The following is a 21,735-nucleotide window of genomic DNA, read 5'->3' on the forward strand; positions in this document are numbered from 1 at the left end:
TGAAATCAAATTTACCAGATTGTAATATCATATAATTGAGTCAAACAAAAAGAAGAAAAAGAGACCAAATGTTAAAGATTGGAGGTATTTGAATTTCTCTCACATTTATTACTGTTTACAACTATATGTTGTAGTGCATGTACATAATCATATCTTTTAATACCTAATTGCTGAAATTGCTTGAATTTATCTTCTATATGCAGAATTGTAAAGTGATGCCTGATTTTATGAGACAAAAGGTCAAGTTGTGAGTAATATTCCTTTTCCAGGGATTATTCAATTCAATTCAATTCAATCTTGTTTATATATTGCCAAATGACAACAAAAGTTATCTCAAAGCACTTTGCAAGTAGAGCAGGTCTAGACTGTCCTCTTTAATATGACGACATGACTCTTCATGATGAATATTAACACAATATTTAACAACAAATATAACTATTATACAGTTGTTTAAATAACTAATCAGGCTTAAGGTGAGTTTTACAGAGCTACTTGCACTAACAGGACAAAAACACCACTGTTATTCTTTCTTTCCTCTACATGAAACAAAGTAGGCAGTTGCAGGCCTGCAGCCAGGAAAGGTAGAGTCAGCACTCAGATCTGAGTCAAGGCCAACACACACACACAAAACCACACACACAGAGCGAGAGAGAGACACACACAGACACAGAACTCTCTCCTGGTTCTCTGCTAATCTTGGGTTAGAGTTAAATGGCAGTCTGTGATGACTGGAGCCGTGGTGGGCAATAATAGCAGCACCGAGCCTCTTTGAAGAGTTATCACTCCCTCACATTAATGAGGGCAGAGCGCTGAGGTAAGACTCCCATTACCCCGCACCACACCCTCCCCCCTGCACCACCAAGGCTGAGGCTTGGCAGCTGAGCTCAAGGCCTGCCTTTCACAATGGCCTGATTTAACCTCGCTGAGACTGTGTATGTGTGTGTGTGTGTGCGTGCATGAAAACAAGTCCACACGTGTAATCCTCACTCACCATTGCTTATCATTTACTGAGACTGCATGATTACTGTCTTTTAAAATGCTCTTCTGTAAGTGAGTGTGTGTGCATCTGTGTGTGTGTGCATGTGTGTGTTAGCACTGTATGGGGGTAAATTCAAGCCCGTACAAGAGGGCCCCAGTTAGTTTGGCTCATCCGTTAGCCGTCAGTATGTCGGCAGGATTACTGACAATACAATTGATGTTCTGTGTGTATGAGTGTATGTGTGTGTGTGTGTGTATGAGTGTGTGTATGTGTGTGTGTGTGTGTGTGTGTGTGTGTGTGCTCACCTGCGTAGTGTAGGTGAAGAAACCTGCTGTCTTCCTGTCAGAGGAACAGTCGCTGCTCCTCCACTCTGCATCACAACTCCACTCCTGAGGGTATCAATATCAGAGACACCCTTCTCCCGGTCTGTCTGATTGGCCAGCAGGCCAGCTGAGCCGTTGGCCTTGGTGAGGCTGATTGAGTTTTTCCCGTGTGATGTCACAGAGAGCACAGCAGCCTCAATGCTGCTGGTGGAAGAACGGTTTCCATTGCGTGCGGCTGCTCCTGAGCGACTGGGTCTCGGTAGGCTACGGTACTGAAGGGTTGAGCGGGCACTCGCGGGGAGGAAGCCATCGTCATGGTGACTCAGTGCTGACCCTCCATCCTGCCCACCGGCCTTCAGTCCTCCTGCTAGTGAGCGTGCCCCAGATTTAGGCATCTTCCCCAAGGTGGCTGAGCCACTGGTGATGGTGGCACCACTGGCGGTAACCATGGTTACCATCCCATGGCCCTGCTTCTTGAAGCCAAATGTACTAGTTGGGGTGCGAGATGTGTGTGAGTGCGTCTGGGAGTGGGGGTCCGAGAGAGTGTGCGTGAGGGCGTTTGTGCTTGGTGTGCGGCTGGAGGGGATAGATTGTTTCTTTGCCTCATCGCCGCTGCTGCGTCCCGCGTCTGAGGGTGATCGGTGAACACCGTTAGAACGAGGAGACAGACGTCCTTTTTCTGACACCTTGACATCATCTGTCTTACCTGCAGGATAGACAGCAGGAAGGATATGTTACATAAACTAACACCCAGACCACTGATAGCAGAATTTGAGATAAAGAAGTTACATTTTATTTTTCTAAAGCTTGTAGCATGAACCTTGATTTGTTTTTGATCATAATCCATTTCAGAGTTTATCCTTCAATGAGGTGAAAAGGTCCTGTCTTTTTCCCTATGAAGTACATTAAAAGCAAGCAAACTCTATTCACTGCACTTTCGTAACTGTCTTCTTTCACACCACGCAGCAATGTCATAATCAGATAACAGTTCAGGTGGGATCCCTAGATGATTTCAGTTTCCTGAACTAAGAAGAAACACAATCCTGGAATGAATACTCTCTTCATTGTTTCACAAACTCTTTGGCAGTGTTGCCTCTGTAGAACAGAGTCATAATGCAGTCAATCTGCACTGTACAACTGATCTGTGTCCAAAGACGTTTCACCTACTGATCTGCTGCTCAAAACACTGATGCTGATGTTGCAAGGTGTTACTAAATTATGTGCAAACTCTATTTCTGATTGGGATGTAATTCTACTCATCTGTGTCTGTGTCTCGTGATTTTTTGCATATAATTTGTATTTCATTACAGATGTCAGAAAATAATATAATAATAATAATGTTATGTTATTCATTTATTCTTCATTTTGTAGTTTGTTTTTATTTTTTCATACATGGTCACTAACTAATGTGCAGTCACTAATGCAGACAGATATTGTTACCTGAACTGTGGGTCTTGAGGCCGACGGAGCCGGTGGAGCCTGAGCTACTGGTGCTTTTGGTCCGGGGGGACGTCACCCCAACCTGAGTGGTCATGCCTCTCCTCCAGGAGCCGGTGTGAGACACAGAGGGGGTCTTCCTCCCCGAGCCGCCCTTATCAGACTCATCTGAGATGTCAGAGGGGTTTCGGCGGCTCCACTTGGAGCCCGTCTCCATCCTGACCCCGCTGTCTGACCCGTCTGGCCTCTTCACCTCGTCTCCTGACCAGGCCTGGTGCACCGCTGTGGAGGCCGAATGCTTCTCTGCATCCGTCACAGGCTGAGAACACACACACGCACACACACGCACACATGGTATGTCAGATTTATTACTGCTCAACAGAGCATCTTTTATGTTGCCAAGTGCCCCTAAAGCACTCCCACATTTTATAACTACGATCATGCCAGATAATCCTGCCAGCATCCACCATCATCACCTAGGCAGTTTGTCAGACAGTTGGACTGCTTCGGTGCATTGAGCAAGAAGGATTAGGGTTATCTAAAATGTGAGAGGAACATTTTTGCAGCTGGTTTTGAGAGAGATAGAAGGATTTAACTTGAAGTCAAATCTCGAGTCTGTGAGAGCGAGTTTCAAGTCCAGTCTTCATAAACAAATGCATGTCTAGCTGCAGGTCATTCAGCTCCATTAAAATGACTATGAAATGAATATTTTCCTGTCAAAGCTGTGTTAACTGAGTTTTTACATAGTTAAGACCGAATCTTTATAAAAAGGAACATGACTAACAATTACGTATTCAAGCTGTGCATCTGTGCAAGGCCTGGCTGATGCTGTGTTGTTTTTTAAACAGTGGGAGACTGTGAGACTTACTGTACATAGCTTTAAAGTCTCATGTAAAGTCAAGTCGTAAGGGAAGTCCGTCCTGCGCAGAATTTCTTTCAACTTTAAGTTTGCCATAGCCTTTATTTAACTAACACAGTAAATTACAGCTGTTGGAGCAATGACAGATGCTTTTAAGTTGCTTCTGCAGTTGCCAAGGCAACACTACAAAAATGCAGCGGGCTGCGACTCACAGACCTTTGAAAACACACAGTCCGGCCAATGTGTGTTATTACCAGAGGAAAGATGAGGCAGACGGTATTAACCAGCAGTGTGTCAGAGCTGCAGAGAGAAAAAGGCTCCTTTGTGCCCTCCTTTGTTTTTTCTTCAGCACCTCGACCTCCGCAGCAATAACAGATGAGTGTCACATTGTGACTTGCTCCACTTCAGCTCCAATATAGTGTCTGTCTGTGTGTGTGTGTGTGTGTGTGTGTGTGTGTGTGTGTGTGTGTGTGTGTGTGTGTGTGATGTACATGTGAGTCAAATGACAATATTATTGTCTCACCGGTCACTTTTCTGAACTATAGTGGCTCTTAATCAGTGTTTAATGATTTTAGGTTAATGTCAACATCAGCTTCAGCTTTGTGAGTTCACGGCTGTGCTCACTAATGTATGTAGTCTCACATTCTCCTCTGAATGCAGAAGAATGCTGGGACAGACTGTGTTTGGGAAATGAGCCAAGTGGAGGGAACGCGACGCATAATACTGTAGGAGGAATACTGCTACATCAGTTGACCATTGTCCATGTCTAATTTACATTTTCTCTCCCACTGTTTCACAATGCCATGTCAAATTTGAATATTTTTTTTAAATGTATTTTAAAGAAATTCACAGACCTAAATTGAGGTTACATGTCGTGACAAAACTGCTGGTAGAAAACTGACTTTTCCCTTTTTTTTGAAAACATGGTGAATGTTTTTGCATTTTAATAAAATGTTCATGAATGAGGAAAGCGAAGCCTAAACATTTATATAAAATGTGTCACAGTTTCATTCAAATTGTCTGTTTTTATGAAGACTATTAAGATGGTTCCACTTAGAAAAATAAGCTAAAAATGTTTTTAAAAAGTCATGAATGTGACAATATGTGTTGTTCTTGTGAGGGATATATTGTGTCATGTGCGTGTACCTTAACATCTGTAAAATGCTTATGGACATCTGTACAATGACTTTTGTTAACTTAGGAAAGACACATGGTAGTAGAATTGACTGTGTCTAATTTGTTAGGAAGTCAGCAGTGTTAAATGGTTGGTTTACATGCTTCATTCCCTTCTTCACAGTTCTACAAGGAGTTACAGTATAAAAGGGTTAGAGGAGAGAATTACCATTTCATGGAGAGAATGACCATTGGTTCATGTGAGTGTTGAGTGAGTAGCCGGAAGCAGATTGTTATATTGCAGCTCTGATATCAAAACTCTCAACTAAACTAAACAATAAATCATCATGTGTGGCTTCTTTTGAATGAGGAAAGTGACCAGTGATATCTGTGCTGACTGTGTGCACATAGAGGAGATGAGTTTCTGTTGAGTTTGTGTCCATTCATTAAACACCAATGCTTTTGAATTCCTTATCTAATCTATTTAGGTTTAACTTTTAAGTGGGAAAAAGTAATATAAACCACAATATTTAAGAAACTAAACCTGAAACACTCAAAGACTAACTAACTAAAAAACAAGGTTAAGGTTAATTGCATTTCAGTAATTTCAAAAGAGGAAAACATAACTGATAACTATTTCATTATAAGGTGGAACTGGATGCAAAATGCAGCATGATGTCATGATTTCCTACAAATAAAAGTCTGTCATTATTCTTTATTATATGTGTTTTTGTGTGTGTGTGTGTGTGTGTGTGTGTGTGTGTGTGTGTGTGTGTGTGTGTGTGTGTGATGTTACCTGTGTGTTGAGGCCCTTGCGCTGTGCTGCTGGCGTGTTGGCGTAGGAGGAGATGGAGGAGCTGGTGTTGATGTCATCTGTGTCGATGTTGTCGCTGATGCCGCTGCTCACAGAGCTGCTGTCATCCCAGCTGGATATACGTACAAAGACGCACACACACACAGACACACACACAGAGCAGAGGACAGAGAGGCTCACTTTAAAAGTCTGTACACAATAAATCTTCCAGAGCGGAGCGGATGAGAGAGTTCAAGTCAGCTATTCAGGAACATGTGTCATTATTCTTCATGCGCACTGGAGGCACAGCAGCAGTGAGCTGTGATGCTTCTTGTATTATGAACACAAGAGTCCTCTGCATCAGTCACCACTGATTATATAATACTTATTTTTATGATGAATATATAAGAGAAATAAATCTATCAACTTGTATGTTCCAAAATTGCATGTTTGAAAAGAAAATGGACCCGATGTCTCGGACTGCCTGGTGCTGATTTCCACTTCCTTTCTTCTCTACCCTAAGTGACTTCCAGCTTGGGTACACACACACACATACACAAACAGGCTGAATGGGCTTGTCTATCATAAGAACAAAGGCTCACTGGAGGGGTGACATCATGGTGTGTTTGTGTGTGTGTGACTTATTCACACAGACCCATCTGAACAGAGCAAACATCCCGGGAGTTAATGCTCGATATATTTATCTGTTTGGTAATGTGTGTGTATGTCTAAACGTGCGTGTGCGCACATGTGTGTGTGTTTGTTTTTGTGTGTGTGTGTATATCTGCTGGGAGCCTCTGGGGGGGACAGGAAGCTTGGCCAGTTGGCAAACATCACTCTGAAAGGACCAGAGGGGGGCTGATGGTGATGGTCAGTGCTGGGTTGGCTGCACCGGAGAACAGACACGCACAAACACACACGCAAACACACACATACACACACATACACACACGCACATACACATGTAGAAATGGTGCATTGAAGCTATTTGTATTTCTGCAGTTGTCAAGAGACCATTTAGTTAAGAGTAATGATACATACAAACTAGCGTGAAAGTCTCACACACACACACACACACACACACACACACACACACACACACACACACACAGACACACACACACACACACACACACACAGACACAGTCTCTTTCTTATCATTCCTCTTTCCTTTCTGGCATTTAACAAATCATTTTCATATTGCTTGTTTTATCTGACCAACCGTCCACAAACAAGAGATTCACTTTAAAATGTTACATTTTTGAGCCTCTGTTAGAAAAGCTGCACATTTTCATGTTTTGGTGGTTTGAACTAGAAAACTCAACTAATCAACTAATCAACCAATTAATGAATCATTACATAATGAATATAAGCACAAACATATCACCATGAGGGCTGGATATAATTTGAAATTTATGATACCAGTGTAAATACAAGACCTGATGAAAGCAATACTTATTCACCCTCAGTTTGAGTTATATGAACATGCTCTTCTGTAAAATCTGTTTTATTTCACAAACTCCTCAATGCAGCAGTGTTAAGTGTTGTCTGAATACAAGCAGCAAAACAAGAACTTTGTTTTTTCTTTTCTATAAATCAGTAAATATCTGAAGTAAATACAGCTCATCTTGGAACTTTTTGATATTTGATGCTTCCACACAGTGCACTCCACCTGCAAAAAAGTGAGCCTTTAACACACTGAGCCCTAAATATCAGCTCCTGTTTTGTCTTTGATCATTCCAGCTTTGATTTTTCAAACAAAGTACCAAACCAATGCAGTACTCTTCAGCAGCCAACTCTTTCCCACCAGCTCATGAACGCGGCATTATAATTATGGCTTAAAAAATCTAAACAAAACAAAGAATGTTCAATGGCAGAAATCCCAGATTCAGATCACCACCAAAAATCTAATCGACTGGTCCTTGGCACGGTCCGTCAGCCAGATTTTGGAGCCAAGCACTGTGCGTTTCTTGCTTTTTGAGACACCTTGCAGAGAAAGAGTGAAAACATAACTTCCAGCTGGACTCTCCCCTGCAGAATAAATCAAACAGCAGCAGAGCGCAGATTCACAGAGTGGAGTTTTAGTGTTGAAAGCATCCATGGTGCAGATGGCCAGAGAGGTGCTGAGGGGTGACCACAGCCTTCTCAACTGGTTCACACAGCCACAGGGGAAAGTCCCACACAGGCACACACACACATACAGGCACAAAGGCACTGAAGAAAATGAAGATATGTGGACAGACATGAAAAAGCAACTCACAATTATCTCAGCACTTCCTGAATGCGGATGAAATCATAGTCATCATTACTAGAAGGACAGAAGTTTCCTTTACACACTTGCACACACGCACACACACACTTATGCATCTACCTGGTCAGGGTGCCTGGGTTGCCGTGGGAACCAGAGCGCTGCGGGAAAATGCCAAGCTGGACAGAGAGCTTCATGACTCCATGCCGCTGAGAGAGTTCACACAGCTAAACCTCTCCCCGCTCCCTCTCTGTCTGTCTGACTCTCTCTCTCTCTCTTTCTCTCTGAGCTTTCTCAGTGTCTCCCGCCCTCTCTCTCCCTCTCTCTCTCTCTCTCTCTCTCTCTCTCTCGTCTTGGCTGCGTTCCTAGATTGAGCTTCTTTGTCACTCGTTGCACTGATGCTTCATCCCTCGGGCACTGTTCGTCTCTCTCTCTGGACTAACAGAGAGGGAGAGAGACTGTGGGGAGAAAAGAGAAAGACCTGCCCTGCTGCTGGTAACATGAGCCTCCCCCGGGACTGTTAACCACTTCAGTGCTGCAGCCGCGCCACTTATAGAGCAAACTCCAACACACACAAAACACACCCCGAGCCCTAAATAAGCCACTTCAGCCTAACAAGAGTCAGACGGCAACACAAGTCAAAGCCTCATGATCACAGGCAAACTCTCCGAAACTGAAGGACAATCCTCATCCCGCTGGTTGCTTTGCTGTGTGTTTCCCAGCTATGGTTTATGTGTATCCTATGTGACCGTATGCCTGTGTGTGTCAGTGTGTGCAAGACTGCAATTTCCCAGACAGATCCACCCTGACTAGTTGACAAGCCAGTGCTAATTAGAGATCAGGCCAAGCGGCATGGCCCAGCCCACAGCCTCCCGCTGGCAAAAGCAACCCGCCAGTTAACAACCACTGAGCCCTTTACGGCCAATCAGAGGAGACGGAGACATTAACCGCGAGCTGCCCCCGGGAGGAAGTGGTGCCAAACGTAGGACGAAGATCATCTAATAGATCATCACACTCTCTTCCTTCTCTTCCCCTGAACTGAAAGGAGCCGGTCAACCAAAATCATAAAAAACACACTTTTTTTCTTCACTGTGACACTATCAAGCCATGTAGATCATTTGGGGATTTTGAGATGAGTTAATTTTGTTTGTGGTGGTAAAAGCATTACAAAAAATGACATTTAAATTAATTTTAGGTTTGGGTTTATTGAAAACTCCATTTTTGCAAAGGTAATTTTACTTTCAATGATGAGGACAGGAGTCTAAAGCTGCAATGATTTGTCGATTAATTGATTAGTTGCTACTATTATGATAATTGATTAATCATTTTGAGTCAATCTTTAAGGATAAAATGTCCAGCTTCTCATATGTGAATATTCTCTGGTTTATTTTGTCCTCTTTGATAGTAAACTAAATATATTTGGGTTGTGGACTGTTTGTCGGGACAAAAGAAGACATTTGAGGATCTCACCTTGGCTTTAAGAAACCATGATCAACATTTTTCACTATTTTCTGACATTTTACGGACCAAACAACAAATTGATTAATCGAGAAAATAACTGACAGATTAATTGCTAATGAAAATATTTGTTTGTTACAGACCTACAGGAATTTATTGTCTGAAATGAAGAAATAACACGACGCAAGGACTAATCATAGACAAAACATCAGTCAAATGTTTTTAGAGATGTCCTCAAGACAAAAGTGAACATAGAAAGTGAGTCTATACATGAAAAACATGTGTGCTCTGTCTAATAACCATTGCTTTGCCTTTAACTTAAAGCTCAAAGGATTTAACCCATCCTTAATTAAAGAAGGCAACTTTTTCCATTCCATCGTCCCAGAATACAGAAAAGTCCTCTTATCCATTTTTGGTGACCTGACCCTTTAAAAAAAAAGCTGGAGTGTGCATTTAAAACTGTGTAAGCAAGCTTGTCATTCACCAGGATGACAGAAGACTTCACTCTTACATTTTAAAGAGTCTAAAAGGCCAATAAACGAGTCACAGAGGACAGTAGAGGAGGAGGAAAAAGTGACCCGAATCAAGACATTCCAGAGAGGAACCTCGTCTCTCGCCGGGTCCTTTTAGAGAGCTTTCGGCTTTCCCTAAGGGGTCAGAGTTCATAGGCCAAACCTTAAAGAGAAGAGCAGAGTCGGGGGAGGCAAGGGGACCAATGAAAAAAAAGGGCTCTCTTATGGGTCAGCCAATAAGATTGTATAAAGTGTCCTGAGAAAAAGGCCGTGGTTGTGTTTGTTTAACTTTTCTTGTGTGTGTCCCTCGGGAGTGCGGTCAGTTGGTCTGTCGGTTGGCGCTGCAGCACTGTAACCCCCCTCCTGAAAAAGAAAAACCCCATCCGACCGTTCGACTTTGGCACATGCACACAGGATCTGTGCCGCAGAAATATACACACAGACATGTGGCCACAACAGAGCTGTGAAGCAGAAGTAAGGGGATTTCCTGTGTTTGAGGGGCGACTACTGGTCCTCACACTGCAGCTGGATCATATAACCCCAAAATCTCTGTCTCCATACACACAGACAGACAGACAGACTGTGACTTACAGCCCTCAGGGTTGGGGGTGAGGACAAAGGTGACATCATGGACACGTTGACAGGTGAAGTCTATGTACTTTGTGCAGATACGACATCAGGACTGAGGAGCGAGTGTCGTGACTTCAGGCACAACATATCAGCACCATCAGAAACATGCAAATCACTGTATTTATTCCAATCAGGAAATATGATTTGCATACTGACACAATAGCATGAAAAACATGTTTTTCCTCATAGGCCTGGGTCACGGTACCATGTCATCAACTCTTAATGGAATCATATCTTCATAATTGGTGCTGGATACCATTTGAATTTTACAGATATCAAATGATACCAGACACGAAATCCTATATCATATGTTTTATAAGTATAAATATTTAAGCAGTTGTACAAGTACTTTGCCTAATCCACAGTCCAAAATTTGACAAATTTTGTCATCAACCAGGAACTATCTGATCAAAGAAAGTATGTAGAAACAGATGTGCACAGATGTTTAATGCCATTTTTCGATTCTCTGCTACAGACTTTTACAGAGTTTTAAGTATTGAGGTTTGCTGGCATGTGATCATATCATGTTGTAAACACTGGGCTGGCTTGCCTCAACGGAGCTGAAAGTCTAAGGACATATGCCAGAAGAAGAATATCATGTTGTCATTTCATAACATTGTGTTGTCCAAAAAAAAGGTTTATGAACAGGTTCCAATTAAAAATGAACAAAATTAGTCTTTTGTTTTTCATATTACATAATTCTGCTGTAAAATGCTGTATTTTTATTTCAAAAAGACATATGGTTCACTCACTTCATAACAGCACATATCTCTTGTAGTGCTAGCTTCCAGCAGAACATATAGCCATTAAAACATGCTGCACATTAACAACCCTGTTTAGTGTGAAAACCTGAATGTCACATGCTCGGACAAGCACAAAAATTCACATGCAAATTAGACTAAGTTGTAAGTTGCAACCTGTAGGTTGTTTTGCCAGTTTTATGGCTCCACAGATAGACGTAAAGATTCCTCATATCGGTATATGTGCGTGCAGCTGCTCTTCCCCTCAGGCTTCACAAAAATGTATTTCACAGTTTGAAGGTTTTAATAGAGGCAAGCTCCTGGCTATTTAGATATGAAGTATGATATGATCACATTATACCTTTATTACATGTGCTGAGCTAATTAAATGTAATGATGTTGATATTCCAGGAAAGGGCTACAAATCTACACTACAGCAGCAGAGTTATCATTCCTTTCCTTAAAAAAAGGCTATATATATTTTAAATCAAAATGACTTTACCAATTTGTTACATTCTGTTAGACAGACAACAGACACGAGTTAATGGATAGTGAGATGGTTAAACAGGCAGTGAAGGAACCCGACACATTCCGGGCCGGAGCCCAGGAGTCGTGTGGTACGAAAATGACACAGCTGTCCCTGAACTGACGAGAAATGACAGGACTGGACTGGACAACACACTGAGGAATGTCTCTCTCTCTCTCTGCCTCTCTCTCTCCCATGTCTGGTCCTATTGTCTCCTGCTTTGGGAAAACATTTGCTATCTGCACTCAGAGAATTTATCAAAGCAGTTAGATCCCTCTGGCTGCCTCTCTTACACACAGATTTCCTTTGACTCGTCTCTTTCTCCCTCTGTTTGATGTGTAAATACACACTCCCTTATATCCGACCGACTGACCCGGATCCACAGTAAAAACACACCAAACTCTTCACACATGTGACACGCATCGCCGAACACACGCACACGACTTCACCACGCTGCATCAAGTGGAATTTAAATGGCCGCTGAGACAAACATAGGGAATTTCACACGTGTGTGGAGACAAACTACTTAAATACACAGTGCATACAAACCAACTTATTGACACCTCAATGCTAGAATGTAACACAAGGCTATACTGCCTGCTTCTACACCTGTGCTCCATAACAATTGCGGGACCCCTGAGGGTCAAATAATAAATACTTAGCAGTTATTCAATATAACATAAAAGCAAAAGTTTTCCCGAAAGTGTCCTTTTATGCTCATCTGGTTTGAAATCTGCTTTAAAAGTGTCTCCAGATGACAGATGATGATCCACTTTTAGGAAATAAAACATTTTCAGGAGTTTCCTCTTTTAATGTTGAGCCATTTTCCTCTGCTCTGTTTTTCCACACATTGTTTTTGTTTGTTTCTTCTCTCTCTCTGAACTTAATTAACAGTTCAAAAATGTCCATTACATAAAAGTTTATTATTGTCGGTGGTTAGGTGGATCCAGTATTTTTAGAAAAAGAAAAAAACGTAGTTAACTCTTCTATATCATTAATGATACAATAACTGCCTATTAATAATGGAAAACTCCTGACAGTTATTATTAGACAGTTATTACTATCATTATTGACCTCTTTATTAACCCCAAAACACATTTGTGGGAATGTGAGTAAATTGATGCACACGACTAGTTTCCACTAGTTGGAAAAAAAAGTGGTTAACAGGTTAAAATCATCTATTAAAAATCAAGAAATGTTCCAATGTGAGTGATCCCATTTGGGACGCATGGGGACAAAATTCTAGCAATATGTTAGTCTGCAGGCTGTTAAGAGTCCGTTGCATAAAACCTCTTGCAGACTTCTGTCCCCGAGCTTTTCCTGCAGCTCACATGGTGAAACGTGGATAATCAACTTTATCCTGTTACTTTAAAGCTGCAACCTGCACGAACCTGCTGACTCCCTTGACTTACCACCCGCACCCAACCTCACGGAAAATATCCGTCAGGGCAGATTAAAACTTACCCTGTGCTGAGTGCTCCACAAACCACTCACTGTAGATGAATTTAAGTCCAACATGTTCTGCTCTTTTGCTCTACTTTCTCCATCTACTGTTTCCTCCTGGCTTGCCTGGTTCAGATTCCAGACTGGACCAGAGACGTGGGACCGAGCCTCTGACCTCTGTGTTTCGCTTCAAAAAACTGCTGGCGTGGTGGCTCAGTTGGCTCAGGCTCATATACTTTGCAATCAAGACGTCCCTGCTTTTGAATCTGGTCTGCAGACTTTGTCACATATGAAGCTCTTTCTCTCTCTTCTTCTCTCAACAAACCGGGACAAAAATGCCTGTAAACAAGCTCAAACTAAATAAAAAGGACAAAGATCAAGAGAGGATTGATGCTAGAGCTGCAACAAGCACAATGTGTGTGTGAGAAAAAGCCTTATTTACCTGAATGAGAGCCACACCCTCATCTCTGTGTGTGTATGTGTGTGTGTTTGTGTGTGTCCTGGGGCTAAGCAGGGGTGCTTGTTAAAAGCCCCAGAGAGTGGGAAGATGGTCTGCTGATTCAGTATCTATGGCAACCAAAACATCATCCCTCTTAGGATTCAGTCTTTGTTTCTATCTTCTCATTAAAAAAAAGAAGCTCTAAATCTTTCTCCATCCTTTCTCTCTCCTTTTCTTTCTATGTAAATGAAGACCCTCGACCCTCTTTAACACCATCTCCTCCTACATGCAATCAGGCAGCACATTCCCTGTTGTGCTGGAGAATTTCTTTAAACAAAACCTTTAGGATTATTCAGTGACAACCAGCAGTGCTACTTGGTGAACCTCTGTCAGATTTTCTTCTAAAAGTTGTACATTATTTCATTTAAATGTGTTGTTAGAAGCTTTCAATGTGTGGGAAAAGCTCTACCAATTAGCAAACATGCTAACTGTCAGTTGTAACAAACTTAGCTATGTTGCTGATGGAGGAATACATTTACACAGTTTGTTTAACCACTGATCCCCTGACTCTTACAGTAACTCTATGCATTCCTCATTTGTGGAGCATTTTATTCTATGATAGAGGCTGCTTAAAGAAAGATTGATGGTGCAGCTAATAAGCTATGACATATCCCTCCATTTTGGACTCCCCCCCCCCCCCCCCTCCCTCTCTGTTCCTTCAAAGACCAGCACTGTCAAAACCGCTCGTTGTTGCACAGATTTACATGTTAAAGTTCACCAAAGTTGAACCCAAAATGAAAAATTTGGGCAGATTTATTCCAACCACCACATTTATCCTTTTCAAAATAGTGGTGTGTCCAGCAAGCTGCACTAATAAATGGAAAATTACACTTGTTGTTGATTTGTGTCAGCACTGGCTAAATTTTTTCACTTAAAAAAGGTTAAAAAGTACCCACTAAGAGACTCAATGCAGTGTATGTGGAACCGTGTTCTGCAGCAGCTGGAGTATGTGGGTGTTTAGGAGCATGATTAACTTGGGAACATATTTGACCTGACAGCCTGTATTGAACGTCCACATCTTGGAGAGGACTGTGGGTCATACTGCCTCAGACTGCTCTCAGACGCCTCGCCAGTCTGGCTTCACACACACACACACACACACACACACACACACACACACACACACACACAGACACACACACAGACACACACACACACACACACACACACACACACACACACACACACACACACACACACACACACACACACACACCTCTGGGACGCAGCAGCAGAACGCTCCTTTCAGCACGACCATGGCCGGGAGGCATTTACAGCATTTAGTATGCTGGGGGAGTCAAAGGCGATGTGAGAGTCTGGATATCTGCAGAAAAGTATTCGGTTGCATAAAGTGTTTTGTGAGTATAAGTGAGTGAGAGCAGTAGATAAGGAGAGAGAGCAGACAAAGGAGAGGAGTGGCTGTTCGTATCTCAGACCAAATGTTCCAACATACTCTGAACTGAACGTGAGGTTGATAAATATATTTTTAAAAATCTTTCCGTTTCATGAAAAGACCAAAATTTGAGGTAACTTGCGTCAATCTATAATGACTTACAGACGTCACTGCAATTTATTTTCTTATCACCTGCTGCTTTTAAACAGCAGTGTTTGCAAAGTTAAGTTTCTTACTTTTTGCTTTGACCTGAACATACAGTTTGTGACTCACTGATGCTCAACTAGTGCAAAACAATGGGCTGATCCCCTTTCCACAAGGATGAATTAGTTTAATATAGATGGATTATCATAGTCTGTTATCAACACAATACCTTCTTTTTTTTGGCTATAACTCAAGTTGAAGATGACTAGCCTGCAGTGAATGCGAGCAAATGGAAACCTACTGGACGTTTAAGCCCTGAAACTGTTACAAAATCCTACATCATCTCTAGTTCATCCACAAAATGAAAATATATTACAATGCTGATGTGACTGCACCCTTCAAAATAAGCCATACTAAGCAGTCTGAGGTATGAGGTTGATTCAATTTTCTCATTTAACAATGACAATGAGTGTTGAGGTTATGTACAGTCTCATGTTTTTTGTAGTCTCGTTGCCTCAGGGCAGCACTTAGTTGAAAAATGGGTCATGTTGACAAAACTAAGATAATGAGTAGTATAACGTGTCACTTCTTTCCTGCTGTGTAATAATAAGTCATCTAATTACTTTGTTAATCATTTAATCAGTAATTTCTTACTATGTTCAAGTACTTTGTCTGAGATTGGTCGGGAATACTAAACTACATCATTTTATAACAGTTTCTTAATTGTAGCAAAAATGAATCAGCAGGAAAAAAAGAATATGTAATCTAGCTGAAAACAATAAGGTCAGTTTATAAGTTAGCATATAAACTTTTATGAAAGCACAGTTTCACCAAATCCAATCCAATCTGAACATTTTCCTGCAACAAAATGCGTAATCATTAGAGAAAAAAAAACACTTTCTGGGAACCATAGATAGTTTGGGTAAGTTCTTCCTTTGCCATGGTGCCAGTGATCCTGGTAACCCAACACTGACTCACCCTGCTCCCCTCTGCCATCATTAACCAAACACTCTTGGCATTCCAGACTGGAGCCACTGCCCAACGTACCACACACACACCAGACTGGGACACACACACACTCACACACACACACACACACACAAAGCTGATCAGGGCTACTGTTGGAGAGAAGTCTTGAAATAGCAGCTGATCAATCCTGACAGGTTGTCGCTATTTCTAAGCAGGACAAGACCAACCAAGAGCAGGGTACAAGTGCAATTGTAGGGTGGGTGGGGGCTGGTGTAAAGGGGTGGGGGTCGGGGGGAGGGGAGGGGGTAAAAGTGCACATGAAGCTGTGTGTCTATGATTATCATACAAATAGACTCCTGGTTCTACAGGGAACAGGATCGCTGGTTCATGAAACGGCAGGAAAAGAGGGAGGGGAGAGGGAGGGGAAGGAGGGGAGGGGGGGACCCATACAGCGATTATTATTACAGCGAAAGCCTGGGGCCAAACCACAACATTCACTCTGCTGAACAAGGGGAGCAGGTGGAGGTAGGGCTTTGGAGAGGGCAGACCGAAAGACAGACAGACAGGTAGAAGGGAGGGGAGAGACAGGTGGAGAGCCAGGTGTTGTTGGTTGCTTATAGGAGAGAGTTGAGAGAGGAGAGTGAACCTCTCTCTCTCTCTCTCTTCCTCCACCTGAGGCCAACAGGGAACTTGGTCAAGTCCAGACAGGAGGAGAGGGTAACATACTGAGGGATTGGGGCATGTGTGTGTGTGTGTTATAAGTGAGTGCGCCTGTAAATGTGTGTGTATGTTCATGAGGTATATTTATATATGGTCTAAACAACTTCAGTTCTGTTGCAGGTGGGATTTCAGCCCACCTGAGAGAGAGAGAGAAAGAGAAAGAGAAAGAGAGAGAAGTAAGTGCAGACAGACTGTACTTCAGACAATGAACCCTTATCAAAGAATGATTGAAGCATTATCAACACCTGTCATACGTACAGTTAAACAGTCATTCTACTCTATGCGGGTAGACAAAATAATGTGAACATGTATAGAAGACAATGTAAGCACTAAATGAGGAATTGACTCTAAAGGATACGGCTGGCCATTTTCTATATTTTTCTTATTGTCAACGAATCTCTTGAATTACTTGCACATGCTCCAAATTGCTGCGGCTTGCATCACCAATGAACTTTAAAGTAATTTAGAACTGTCTGAATAGGTTTATTATTCATGTCCATTGAGCCATGTGTGTGTAATAATCTACAGGAGCTCTGGAGGCCAAGATGGTAAATATCAAAAGAATGAAATGCGTCAACACAGGTGAAGGGAAAAATATGCATTGCCACATCATTTTAAACCAATATCAGTCTTTGGATACACACACACACACACAGCAGGAATTGGCTTCAAACAAGCTGCAAGTCTTGTAAATGACAGCTGAGACATTTACTCTGGCAACCGAAGCAGTTGGAGTAATTAAAAACTTGTAATGCAAAGTCTCTGCCTTGAAGCTACATTGTCTATTGTGGAAGTTGAAAATGGGAGGAAACAAAGACTGCTTAAAGCTTTTTAGGGAGCAGTTCAATGTGTTAAAAAGCTGCAGCTGTGAAAGGGGGACAGTTTTTTTTTTTCGACCACAGGTAACAAAGATTGAAATTCGATCCGGAAATGCTAGATAGATTACTTTATCACACCACAAAAAAATACAAAAGTTTCTTATGTAGCGTAATATGAGAAGAGATTTTACAGCTCTGTGACGTTATCACAGCAGCCATCATTTTATCTTCTACCTCAACAAAGAGGAGGTAAACACTTCCCATTAAAAGTTATACACCAGGATGTGGGTTTAAATGTATATGATTGGTTGACACAGTTTGTTGCCATGATGACGTTGCATTGTGGTTCACTTGGTGTTTTTTTGGCATAGCATCAGTGAAATAAATTAGGTTTCTACATGTGGTATAACATCTGAATACATACTTAAAAGGCTTGTGGTTAAAGGTTTAGCGTCACAAAAGGCAAAAAGAAGCAAGTTTATTTAAGCAGCATCTTTTGAAAGAGCAGAGAAATCCAAAGCGCTTCACAAAAAGGGAATTAAATCTACAATTAAAATATAAAGAGAAGGGCAATGGACGGTATTAAGAGTGAGTGATAGCAGCTTAAGAGTTTTAAAAGGCACCTGCTGATAGGAAGTGTATCTGTCAAGTGGAACGCGCTAATTACACAAAAGGACATGACACGATGCCAACAGAACAGCAGATGAGAAGGTTAACAAGACAAACCTGACAATCCTGTCATTGGGATATATCAGCATGTAACCACTGCTCCTCTTTAACAATACAGTGTCCGCCTTTAGCATATACTGTGTGTGTGTCGTCAAGGATGTTTCAGGACATTAACATCAATCACCTTTTCTTTTTTTTTTTTGGTTGCACCTACAACTCAGACTCAGAAGTCTCATTAGAGCACTTTGAGTGGTCAAAAGACTATAAGAAGCACTATATACTACTATACTGAACTGAAATCAGCCTCAACTGTGAACATTTTTAAATCCAGTTTAAAAACACTTCTCTTCTCCTGAGCTTATGATTGAGCTCTTTTTTAAAGCACTTTACATTTGAATCTTTCATTTGCACTCTATGTCCTTTTAATGATTTTAAAGCTAATTATTATTTTATGCTGCAATCTTATATTTAATGCTCTATTCTAGCATCTTTATTTCTCTCTTTCTTTTTTTCTGTACTTTGTTTTTATTATTAGTGTGGGGGGTGGGGGGTTAACTGTATTTTGCATACAGATTGCATGTTTTTCTGTTTTATGTAAATAAAATCTATATCTATAATCTATATAAATAAAACTGCCTTGTCTTGCCTATATAAGTAGGTTACAGTTTTATAATTTAGCTTTGATTTATAAATAGCTTTGATTTAGATTTGTTAGTTGTCTCATGTTGAAGCTAATTAGCATTAAGCTGACATGGCTAACCTGTGCAACAACAGTGCTTGTCATTGTATGAAGATTACATGTGATCTGGTGTTTGAGTCGGTGTCTCAGTTTGAAGCAAGCAAACAAAACTGAAGACCAAATAAAGATATTATGTTTATCTGTAATGGATTTTTTCCCCCCATATTCAACATGAATGTTCTCTGAAGGCAGAAAATAAACCCTGATAGTGTCTATATATATAAAAACTGTGTGCAGACAACAGGAGGACAAAGAGGATAGGAGAAAGCAAAAATGTCCTAACAACTGTACGATCCCTCAACCACCCTGCCCCCTCATTATGCTGATTTATATACCTTTTCATGTGAAAGGATCAGTCATCTGCCCTCACACTGAGTGATTTGTGTGGCGCTCTTTCCCTTTCCTCTTTGTGCCACATTCTCATTTGGGAAAGAGAAATGATATCTTCAACGCCTCAGCAAGAAGGACGGGGGAGGATGGAGTGTGTGTGTGTGGGGGGGGGGGGTGAGGGTGGGGGGTCTCTCTCTCTCTCGCTCTCTAACACTCATCGCTACAGCAGTTTCACACCACAAAGACCTCTCCTTTGTCTGCTTTAACAAAGAGAATTCAAATCAGAAGACGGTCCGTTATAGATTGCTTCCTCTTTCTCCAGCAGCAGAGATAAATGACAGGGATAAGCATGCTAATACACACACACGCGCACACACACACACACACACACACACACACACACAGTTTCTGTCCCTATTGTCTCTGTCCATTTGCTCAGCCTCGCAGGTCTTGTTGTCCCATGACTCAGTGACCCCTCTGTTGGCTTTATCTGCTGCTTTACATACTTTTGACAGTTAGTAAAACTAGTTTTTCCACATTCAACAGGCGCTGCATATCTACAGCATTCAGTATTAGCTGTCACACCATTCACCGGATCAGCTGATGAGATGATGTGTACTTTCTTTGGAGTGGTTTCGTATTATCTGAACGAGCCCTTTACACCTCGTGATTTTCAAACTGCATCCTTTACGCTCCTCGTTAGTCCAGGTTTGGTCTGATCTGGAGGGTTTTTTAGCGTGAAGGCTTAAAGGTTTTTTTTTTTTTGAACACTCCTCCCCGTGAACCCCGACCCTTTGAAGCTCTCGACCTCCTCGTTCAAGGGGTCAGCAGGCTTTTGCCCCAATGCTACGGTAACACCCGACACCTTTCCCCCAACCCCCTACATCCCCCATTAGCTCAGAGAGGCTTGACCGCATCATAACAGAGGACATAAAAAGGCATTTAAAACCATAGCAGGTCACACACACCCAGTGAGCAAATACCAAGCACACACACACAAACACACACACACACACACACACACACACACACACACACACACACACACACACCTCGAAGCTCAGTCCTTGAACTGAGACACTCACAAACCACATTTGCTGGTAAAAACATGAAGAAGTGCTCACCCTCATCCACCCTCCTCCACCTGCCCAAACCGCACCATTAACTATCTTCTCGTGTATTAAATTGGCTTCGTCTTTTTACAACAGAGAACACATCGCCTTGCTTTAGCCTCCAGCTCGACTAGCTTCCGTTTATTATGCTAATACATTTTATCAGCCTCTTCCCCAACTCTCCTAATTAATCCCAAACTAAAACCAGTAAGCACATTTATCAGACATTCCTTCAGGGGGCGAGGAGGTGTGATTGGGAGAGTAAAAGGAGTCACCTCATCCCTTCTGGATTTTAAAACTCTCTCCTTGCCCTTTTCTCTAATCTCATAAAAGCGATTAATGAACTCTTCTGAAGATCTTTAAAGAAGAAAATGAGAGGTTTCTGTGGAAACGTAACATCTGCCTGCTCGGTCAATTAAAAAACCTCACAGAGAAAACATGAAAGTGGCAAAAATCAAACAGGCAAAAAAAAAAAAAAGAAAAAAAAAAAAGAGAGAGAAATCCCCCAACTTTTATCATTTAATTGCTTTCGAATTTCTTCTTCTCGCTGCAGTCTCTAATCAAAACAAGTCAGAGGAAAATAAGAGGTGAGAGGAGAGATGGAGGCTTGGAAAGAGGCGAGAGATGAAAGGTGAGCAGTGGGACAGTTTGTGTTAAGCCCCACCTGAGGGCTGGAGGAGTTTAATGTGAAGGAGTGTGTGTGTGTGTGTGTGTGTGTGTGTGTGCGTGCGTGCATGGAGGGTAAAAAGGCAACAAGAGGGCAGAGGTCAAAAGTCTGGAAGACAGGAAATTAGCCACACCTGAGGATTTGCGGAAAAGGGGTTCTTGAAGCACTTGAAATGAGACAAAGCAGGCTGCCCCTGTCTGCGTGAAACATCTGTTTTGAAATAATTAAGGAGGTCTTATTTTAAACATGTCAATATTTCTACACTTAAAAGAGCACGAAACATAAGTGTGTTTCAGATTAATGAAATGTCACACACTGATGATGGTTGGTTAAATTGAGAAGACATTCATTCATAATTTGCCCCTTTTTTTCCCTCAGTCATTTATTTCTCCAACCACCAAATGTATATCCATTCCGCAGCCTGTCTTCATATCAAGTCGACTCCCTCCCCCTCCCCCTCCGCTCTCTCTCTCTCTCTCTCTCTCTCTCTCTCTCTCTCTCTCTCTCTCTCTCGCTTCTACCCCTATCCTTCTCTTTTTGCGACATGGTGGGGCTCAACTCGGCCTCCATCCATTTCCGTCTCTGTCAATTAGCCAGGAACCAAATCCCTCTCC

The 21,735-nt window shown here is 41.9% G+C and overlaps 1 protein-coding gene across 2 annotated transcripts in view; it reads right to left on the minus strand.

Annotated features, from left to right (window-relative positions):
- Positions 1-21,735, minus strand: part of nav2a (neuron navigator 2a) — a 62,054-nt gene that overhangs the window by 29,770 nt on the left and 10,549 nt on the right. For both annotated transcript variants that reach the window (XM_053324536.1, XM_053324535.1), the window contains exons 5-7: positions 5,508-5,637; positions 2,743-3,058; positions 1,285-2,008 (exon numbers count right to left, since the gene is read on the minus strand). In XM_053324536.1, coding sequence (XP_053180511.1) covers positions 1,285-2,008; positions 2,743-3,058; positions 5,508-5,637 — 1,170 coding nt within the window. The remainder of the gene's footprint in view (positions 1-1,284; positions 2,009-2,742; positions 3,059-5,507; positions 5,638-21,735) is intronic.

The sequence above is a fragment of the Scomber japonicus genome, chromosome 1 (assembly GCF_027409825.1).
Source record: "Scomber japonicus isolate fScoJap1 chromosome 1, fScoJap1.pri, whole genome shotgun sequence".
Classification (NCBI taxonomy): Eukaryota; Metazoa; Chordata; class Actinopteri; order Scombriformes; family Scombridae; genus Scomber; species Scomber japonicus.